Here is a 10,127-nt window from a genome sequence, read left to right as displayed (position 1 = left end):
CTACTTCAATCTTAGCAATATATTTACTTTACTCTATTATTACATTTGAAAGTGATATTTTTTGATATTTACTTCTCGCCGTAGTTTACGATTGCGGCGATATGCAAGTATGAAAATATGCTATTACTTCGCTATACAACATGGTGGAAGAGGGGAGGGGGAGCAAGCACCAAATAAAGCTCGAACCCAGTGTCCTCAAAAGTCGTAGTCGGATCTTGAATCCTGATATTAATTTTAGTTCTGAATATGATCGTAGCCAATGAAGGCTGAAATAATGATTACCGTCAAGTAAGAAATAAGTAGCATCGCTTTAAATGCTTAAAATAGAAGCAATTTCACCTTACTCACTCAAAAAAGTTAGCGGCCCGAGAAAGCACATTTTCCGTAACCCTTAAAAGTGATATTTCTCGGAAAAATGCCTAATGGGGAACATTGGATTACAAGACGTATTTTTGTCTCCAATTTTCGTCTCTTTCTTCGCCTAAAAAGCGCTTAAAACCAGTTAATTGATGTAACAAAAAGTAAATTTACAAGTAACAATAAGATAATACAATATTTATTTAAATCTGTCAGTTAAATAAAGTCATAGAATAGTTAGCACAAGTTTGACGGTTCTTCGAGAAGTGTGTTTTGGTGCAAATGTGGACAAAACAAATCTGTACCTCAGAGTCAGAAGGACGCAAGTCTAAAAATTGCAATTTGCTGTTTATTAGTGCATTGTATGTAGAAGCCTATCCCACATCGACCCATATGAACATAATTCTTTTAAAAAAATCTTTTTCAATTTTTTAGCAGGGTAAAAGGGCGCGCGTCCCATCCTTTGCATGCGCCAGAAAAAAGTTTTTCCTCTCTAGTGTAAAAATATCATTCTGTGGCTAACGTTCCTCTGACTCTGAGATACAGAAATGTCCCACTTTTAATTGTTAAATTATCTTTATATCCAAATCTCCATCGAGTATATTTGAGGTTAAAAACAAGAAGTTCTGTCTAGAACTAGACAAGCCTACTTTCCCGTATACCCATACTACTTTATAGTACCTGATCAATATTCTCAAAAATAGCTAAAATCGGAAATTTTTCCAAACATATTTTTAAAATACTTTAAGCTGATTTCTAGGGATAAAATATTCTTCAGTCATCCAAAAAATTAGATGCGTAAAAAAAATAAAATAAAAAAAAAGATAAGCAGCAACTTTTAAACAAAGCAGCTAATACACTTTTTTCCATTAAAAAAATCTTTAACAGCTTTCAAAACGAAAAAATAGTAATTAAAAATAATAAGCTCATTAAAATAAATACATCATATCAAAAAAAAAATCGTTTCTTTTTCCCCTGTTGCTAAAAACAATTTTTTAAATGAATTAATGCACTTACCAAAATAAATAAAAACAATAAAACGTCAACTTAAAGAAATAATTTTCATTGTCAAAAAAAAAAAGAAAGAAAGAAAATCGTCGCGCATATCTTTATGTAGAAACATAAATGAATTCGAGTTTATCCGCCGAAAACTGAATACTTAAATTTAAACTTTAAAGTGAAAATAAAAACAAGTTTAAAAACATGGCTGTGGAGTCGGAGTCAATCTCATTTTGGGATAAAGGAGTCGAAGTCAGTCATTTTTTCGTCGTGTATAAATTTTTGCCAAAGCTACGAAGTCAGAGTCGAAGTCGGAGAGTCGGAGTCCGACTAATTGTTGGGCACAGGAGTTGGAGTTGGAGTCAGGTTCCCCTAAATTCTCGGAGTCGGAGTCGGTAGTTTGTAGTCAAGAGCTATTTCTAACAAAATTCGTTTGAAGTAAATCCGCCTTCAACTACGGAATCTACATTGACTTTCAGTTTCCCCGTAGACGCTAATTTAAGGGACTTGAACTGTTCAAAATTGAACGGAAAATTGTTCAAATCAAAAAGATATTTTATATACAAGTTTTTCATCAAAAGCTTTTTCCTACAAAGTTTGAAGCAAATTCGCCTCACAGTTCCGAATTGACTTGAATTTCCCCGTAGGCGCAAATGTTAAGTTTTTTTGAACTGTTCAAAATTGAACAAAAAATGGTTCAAATCAAAAAGTGAAATATGGGAATGAGGTGTCCTCGCCGAGATCTTTCGAACAAAAAAAAGTTTGTTCTAATCGGACTATTCATTCAAAAGTTATTAGGGGGGGGGGACAGACAGACCGACAGACATTTTTCCCCATCTCAATACCCTACTTTCCAATTTTTAATTTTTCAATATTTATTTAATTATTTTATTTATTTTTGACTTTTTTTTTTGTTTTTTGCGATATTTTTAAGATGCATTAAGCCTTCTTTCATGCTTTTTTCTTCTTTTTCTGACTTTTACTGGGAAAGTAGGCTAACTAGACAAACATAATTTGAGTCAAAATTAAATATTTTTAATACAGTATACTCCCGATTAACCGTGCTAATCACCGGGCGGCGTAGCACGGATAATCCAAAAAATCATTTAAGGAATATGCAGGGTAACTATTTAATGGGAAATTAGAAAAAACTAAATAATATATGTATAAATACTCACACAAACCAGGAACTTTTCTTCGAAATTTATTGCTTAAAAAAAATCGGTGATACATTTTTGTTTTCTTTGTTTGTTTAAATTGTTGCGTATGTCCGTACGAATTTTTCTTGCTGCAATTATTTCTCCGTAATCGTAACCTCTTTCACTCATGTAATCCAATAAATGTTCCACAGATTGCAAAGTAGTAGAATGTGAAATTGTATTTTCTCAATGTTCTTCATCTTCGTTTTCGGTATTGTCACTTGCGTTTGATTCAGTAACAAGTTCAATGACATTTTCTTCAGTTAGGCATTGAAATCCTGATTCACATTCGTCGCTTTTAAACCACTCTTCGACATTTTCAGCGTCAACTGATTCGAAACCTTCGATTTCTTTAACTTCCTCAATGATGTTATCGATATTATCGCTACATCATCGAAGCTTTAGAAAAGTGTGATTCCAAAATGATGGCGCACGCGGATAATCGGGAGTATACTGTAGTACATTAGGTTATGATTTTTTATAACGTATCGTAGTTCGCGACATTTTTTAAAGTACTTTTTTTTTATTTCACATTTATTATTTGAAAATTATTTAATTAAGAGTTGGTTAATACTCGGAACAGATGCATATAACTAACGTGAAAATTTAGGATCCCTTAGGCTCTTTGCTTTTTTATTTTTAATAATTATTACTGTTATTGCTATTGTTATTTTATTAAGAAAAATATATGTAATAAACATTCTTATGAATACATTCATATAATTTTGCATTTGGTAATTTATTTTAATTTATTTACATATTTATTTTTGAAACATGTCAATAGTTCCACAAACGAGCAAGACTGCTCTAAATTGGGAACGCCCTTAGTGCCGTTCTTCTTTGGAACTCCATTTTTAAATTCACTCCAAAAATATTATTAAAAAGAAAAAAAATCTGGATGCAACGAAGACCTTGTCTCTAAATGGCGTTAAGTCATTTTTTCCATTTTTGGAGAATCGCGGTTTTGTTCTGTAAGATTTATTTTTGAATTTAATTAAAATATAATTTTTCCAGTAATCTGTAGATGATAACAACATTATAATTGAATAGTTAAAAAAATTCTAACAGTTGTATAATGATTTAGAAATTTAAAAAAAAATGATTTAACCCGTTTTGGAACAAAACTATATAACTTGACCGTTTTGGATCAAAAAAGTAACGATATTATGTAATTCAAGTATTTTTCCAAATCTAAATACAGCATACTTTTTAGATGCACAGTGTTGAGAAATAGTTATCTCAAATCTTCATTTAAAATTATGTTCCTTAATCTTCATTATTCTGAAATAAAGCGATTTTCATAGTTTTTTGCTTCTAAATAAGTATTAAGATAATTTTGCTGTTAAATAAACAATATCGTATTATCACTTTTGTTAGCACTCGGTGTATGGTTACAAGATTGTTTGCAACGTAAAAACAATCGTGTAATTTGCTAGTTCCCAAAACTTCAAATAATTTCGAAACATCTGTTTTTTTTTAAACTGTTATCCCTTTGTTTTTAGATATTATTTCAAAAGGGACGCAAGGAAGAAGTCTTTTAGCTTTTGTTCCACTTGAGATGAACCCCGTGATTTCATGGTACGCTGCAACTGGTTGAATTTAAGTTAAACCCTTTTGACTCAAAACTTACTACTTGTGTCTGTGTTTTTGTCGGAGAGAAAAAAATCTGAGCTTAACCATATATTTTCAATACGAATAAACTTTGTTAGGAAAATCTACTTCTTGCAAATGCATTGTCAGACATGTGCTACTATCTTTTCCATTAAAAAGTCAATTTTTGAAAATTTTGACTTAACACCTTTTGGAAACAAGTTCTTCAAATATATTTGTTATTTTCTTTAAAAAATATATTACGTCAAAGTTATCAGGTCGCGAGTCACCATTTAAAAAATGTGCCATTGTTTACTTCTAAGATTTATAATCACTGATGCCAAGCGATTTCTGTATCTGTATACGACTGTTTGTTCTTCAAAGCAAGTTCACTGAAATGTTTGTGCTTGTGTCTCCTTGCACTGAGTTCTGACATCTTGATCGATAAATTTGGTTCAAAACTGTCTGGTGCTGGCGTCACCCGAATAGCACCAAGGTCATCGCGGAGACTGTTGAATAGGCCATGTTTTAATTCTTCTCTCACCTGCAATTGAAGAATCAGTTTTAGATGAAATTAAAAGTATTACAAAGAAGCATTAACAGCCAACAAAAAGTGAAAATTTTGTATCTTTAACAAGAGTGCCCTCCACTTTCCTTCCGAAGAGCAACAGTGCGATAGCTCTCCTCCTCCTAAATATTACAGAATCCCCCCCCCAGAACCTCCCCCTCCCCTCAAAAAAGAAAGATAATCAGTCGAAATTTTACCTTAAAAAAGAAATAGAATACTATATAAATATGGACAATTTCTTACTTGGTCATCACAACGTATCCGAATGGCTGGCATTAGAATCCCAAGCGCAGTACTAAATCCAACGAAAACAGAATTCAGAGTAGAATCTCTTTTGTTGGCCCCAATCATACCGGTCCCATAACCGACGGTGGTAAGAACTAAAATGGCAAAGCTGCCCCATCGAGTTTTGAGGTAAACTCTAAGAAAAAAAAACATTTCATTAACATAATGGAAGATCAAACATTATGGCAGAATTTTTAAAACATGCGTTTTTAATTAAAAACTTCTCTATGGATGTAATATAATTTTCAGGTAGTAGTCGATTTCCAAACCATGGTAAAACAATTTAAAACTTTCCCTTTTAAACGTACTTACTTTGCTCTCATAAGTTCATCCGGCGATAATTCCTTTTTTGGATCGTCTGCATCAAACAATGACAGTAAAAGGAAGAGGTCAAATACTACAAAAATAATCACTGGTATCACTGAAGGCAACATCGCAGTCCCACTGATGTCAAGCCAACAACTAATAGAAATAAAAACAGTGATTAATTAACAGTGATAAAATTAAAGACAGTGGAATTCTAAATCTTATTTTGGAAATTAAGTATGAACTTTGTTTAACAATCTTCATATTAGTACATGTTAATAAGCCGTCTTCTCAAAACTTTACATTATTGGGTATTTCTGCATCATGATCATAAAGTCCCTCTTATCCCTTTCAATTGTTCCAAAATTCTTTTTCACATTCTATGAATCTTAAAATAGTCTTTAAGTTTAAAATCTGTGGGAACTGCTGAGTCATTGTACTTTTCAACCTTTTCCAAACTTTAAGAAAAGTCAGAAATGACTTAAATCAGTATTAAAAAGGAAAAGTATAGTTATGAAGTGGGGAAATAATTAACCGCATATAGTGAGAAAGTAGGCTAGTTTAGTTCTGAAGGAGCTTGTTGTTTATTTTGAGCATTGTGGAATGAGCTAATTAAGGTTTCTCTCTCTCTCTCTTTGTAGATGATTAGCGCATATGAGAGATGTCTCTTCTTCGACATATTGGACTGAAAAATGTTCTCTTAGTTTTATTTACCTTCATCGTCGCAGAATCATGTACAGTGGACTCTCTCTCTTCTGAACACTCAAGGGACTGAACAAAAGGGCTCAGATTATGGGGGTGTTCATGAAGTTGTTCATGATCCCAGGTGATTCTCAGCCGCATTTTTCTTGAAGGTAATCAATGTTCATTATAGAGAGAGACCGGATACTGCATGTAGATGTATTCTATTGCTTTAATGGACTGTGTTCAGTACTTCTCCTAGCGAGCTGTACCAGTTACTGAGGTAGAGAAGCTGAATTTTGGATTAAATGCGTTGTCTAATTCAACTAAGTAGGACCTAAACAGTAAACACTTGCATTTAATTATTTATTTTTTTAATTAAAAAAATTTACATAGCATTCAGCATTCACCAATAAAATATTACAATACAGCTATCGGTACAATACTTGAGAAAAAGAAAGTTATTTTTAATCTGTTTTTGCACTGTGTATTCTCATGCAAGATACTTGTTATCATCCAAATGAAAATGTTTCCGGGTGATTCTCAGTTGCATTTTTCTTGAAGGTAATCAACTTTAAAGGTCTTGAATACAACTCGATACAATGGTTGGATTCTTGAAATCTAGTTCAGTGGCAGAAACTTCAGGCTCATATTGCTCATCTGAATGATTTTATGTGAAGCAATAATGCCATTCAATCATTGCGATAAAATCCAGGACCTATTTCAGGCTTTCCAATTTGATTCGTAGGAATTCCAGAGTGCAAATTGTGAACATGTTGATTGTCCAGTATGTAGAGAGGTACTAATTAAACAGGGCTTAAAGTTGTGTTCATAATACTGGGGTGTTCATTATTATAGGATGTTCAGAATACAGAGATGTCAGCCAATTGACTTTCGCCGGGACCATCAAAATGTGTTCAGAATATCGGATTCTTCACATTAGGGAGAGTTCAGAGTCCACTGTATATGCTTTTTTGTGTGTGTGTGTGTGTGTGACAACGCCATAACTCCCTTAATACTTGATCAAACTTCATAAGTAAGGTACCGTTTTAAAGTTTTTTTCACTGTTTTCGGAAAAGAGACAATGCACAGTTTGGATGCTTTGTCGATCCCCCCCCCCTCCCGATTTAGTCAGCTTTTTATTACTTATTGCTTCAATGCATAGCAGCTTAAAACGGGGACACTGCACGATTGGTCATTGCGTCGCTTTAATAATGCAATGATCTTGAGTTCGAACCCGAATTCAAAGTGGGCCGAAAATTACCGTTTTAATGAGTAATTTTCTTCAGCAGAGTTCTGACTCAAAGTTCCATTACTATGTTGTCTAAGCTCATTGCAGGATATTAAGCAACAGTACTGTTGATGTTAAAATCAGAAAAAAAGACATTTTTTTGAACATGGTAAATCGCAGTATAACTTTTTAAAAATATTTTAACAAAATAGAGGCCTTGATTTCAATTTATTGTGTTGCTTTATTGCGTATTGCTTTAGTGAATAGCATTCACTTTAGTGAATAACATTCACTTATTTAGTGAATAGTATTATTCAATAGGATAAGTTCAGAGATCGAAACCGCTAAAACGACGTGCCCGAGTACTAAAATGTCGACGCTCAGACTTTAAAAAACGTCACTCTACATTTTGGTACCAAAGGCCAAAATGATGTTCAAATCAAAACTTAATATCTTAAGTTCAAAGGACATTTTTTACATTTTATTAGTTTAAAAATTTTTACTTACTTATCACTTTTGTCCGAAAATCCGTCGCTAGCAATTGCAGCTAATACAATTGTCATGATAGCAGGAATGCCTACAATGATTAACGATAGTAAAATTTAATACAATGACTCTTACCTTACAGTAATAGTGCACAACAGTAACAGAGTTGATTAACAAAAATGCTTGATTACAAAGTATTAAGAGCCATTATTTTGAAATTCAGACAAAAAACGGAAATTTTGGCAGTGACCATTTTTGATTTTCCTAATTTTTTTATATGTCAAAGTAGGCCATAAGAAGTAAACATTCTGAAATTTTTAGCTTTCCAAAAAAAATTTTTCGCTCGTTAAAAATTTCCTAAGTTTCACGTTTTGCATCGCGTTTTTAGAAAAATTCTAAAAGTCGCATTTCAGTGCGCTTTAGCTCTTTACAGAAACACCACCTCACAGTTATGTTTATATTAATTGGTTGTACTGTATCTAGTGATGATGACTTTATAGTTATTTTGGTGGGGGTTGTTGCTTTCTTCAGATAAGGGGACGCAAAGTATGGATTTTATCAGTTTTCGCGCACGTTGAACCTGCGTTATTTCCCCCAAAAAGCCACCCCCCGAAAAAAAATGCAACATATACTGAAAGTTTATACTATGAAGAGAGTAAATGGCTCAAAATTTATTTGAGGCTTAATCCTTTTTTAGGAGAAAAATACCCTGATATTTTTCAAATTTTCAAAAATTGTGCTTTTTTGATCGCAATTAACTCAAAACAGCATCACTAGGGAAAAAAACCTTTTATATATTATGGTACCTGGGTATGTGTAAAACATCATGAAAAAGAAAACAGCATGGGATCTTTTCTTGTTTTCCAGAAAATAATTCTTTTGTAGCTCATTTTATGCGTTTTCTCGTACGTAAAACGTGTGTCCAATATGCATATTAGATCTGCTAAAACTTAAAGGATATAGTAAGAATTTATATATGTGTGTATAGAGAAAGAGAAAAAGACTAGCAATACTTTATTTTTCTGATTTTTACAAATTGATGGTATTTTAATAGCAGGTAATATATATATATATATATATATATATATATATATATATATATATATATATATATATATATATATATATATATATATATATATATATATATATACAGTGGCTCCCAAAAGTCTTCGTACACCTACGACTTTCAACGAAATAGGCCTCAATCCATTCGTTAGAATTAATATTTCGGAATAGGTATTTAATTATAAGATCTATGATCATTTTTTAACAAAACTGCATGAAAAGTTTAAAAAAAATATTAAAACTTAATTTTTAAAAAATTGAAAACCAAAAAGTGCCGGAAATTTTATCTCACAAAAGTCTTCGTACACTTTACAAAATGTCTATATATTATTGAATAATCTAACTTTTGATTAAGTTATTAATTAGCAGAACATCATGCAGCATTCATAACACCTTTTAAACGTCTAGGAATAAATTTTATTCTTTTTCTTTCTTTTTTTTTGCGTAATTTCTGAGTAAGTGTTAAACCACACTTCGAGTCTTATTCTTTCTAGCTCTATTTTCGTTTTAAAGCCCTATTTTCGTAATCTAGTCTCCATATATCTCTAAATACATTTACATTCAATTCAAATCTGGAGATTGAGGGGGTATTTTCTAAACTTTAGGACAATTTTCGAGGCACTAGACGCATACGTTGGATACCGTGTGCTTCTTATCGTTACCTTGAAAGAAAACAAAGTTGTTTCCAATAAACAAATTTTTGGCTGATAATTGAAATTGGTTTTTAAAATATTTAAAGGAACAGCATGATTCACTATTTCATCAAAAAATTCCAAACTACCAAGTCCTAATGCTGATATGCACCCTCACACTAGAACACCTCCACCATCTTAATTAACTGATCCAACTAAGTTCTTAAGATTAAGTTCCTAATTTTTTCCTCTACTTACAATTATACAACAATTTAAACAAAAATGTTGAATTAATTTTTATCTGTAAGTAAGGCGTAATTATAAAACGTTTTGAGCTTATTTATCATTGATTTTGCGGCGAAAAGCGTAAGCTTTTTGCTTTTCGCACGGCCAAGAAAATTTCTGCAGGAAGAGGTCCCGTGTAATCCAGCTATTCAGAGAACTTGGCGAACAATTTTAGGTGAAAATTAAATTAAAAAATTTTCATTCAACTCTGCAGAAACTTTTACATCACTCAAATGAACACTTTTCATAATTTTTTTAACTGTAAATCTCCGATCACGCTTTGTTAACTTTGCCTGTTGACCTTTTCTTGCCTTGTTTTCGATCCGATTCCTTTCTTTAAATCATTTCATCAAGAATTTTACTATAGAATGAAATAAATTAACTAGTTTAGAGACATTTCAAACCAATTTACCGCTACTGTGAGGAAAAAATTCAACTTT

At 32.1% G+C, this 10,127-nt stretch overlaps 1 protein-coding gene across 1 annotated transcript in view; it reads right to left on the bottom strand.

Annotated features, from left to right (window-relative positions):
* Positions 1-3,598: 3,598 nt before the first annotated feature.
* The window catches only part of LOC129216555 (uncharacterized), a 78,335-nt gene continuing 71,806 nt past the window's right edge, over positions 3,599-10,127 (bottom strand). The window contains exons 13-16 of the mRNA XM_054850770.1: positions 7,724-7,793; positions 5,311-5,460; positions 4,957-5,134; positions 3,599-4,689 (exon numbers count right to left, since the gene is read on the bottom strand). Coding sequence (XP_054706745.1) covers positions 4,477-4,689; positions 4,957-5,134; positions 5,311-5,460; positions 7,724-7,793 — 611 coding nt within the window. The 3' untranslated portion in view covers positions 3,599-4,476. The remainder of the gene's footprint in view (positions 4,690-4,956; positions 5,135-5,310; positions 5,461-7,723; positions 7,794-10,127) is intronic.

This window comes from Uloborus diversus, chromosome 2, assembly GCF_026930045.1.
Source record: "Uloborus diversus isolate 005 chromosome 2, Udiv.v.3.1, whole genome shotgun sequence".
Lineage (NCBI taxonomy): Eukaryota > Metazoa > Arthropoda > Arachnida > Araneae > Uloboridae > Uloborus > Uloborus diversus.
The sequence above is the reverse complement of the archived record's forward strand: the minus strand, read 5'-3'. Positions and strand labels throughout refer to the sequence as shown.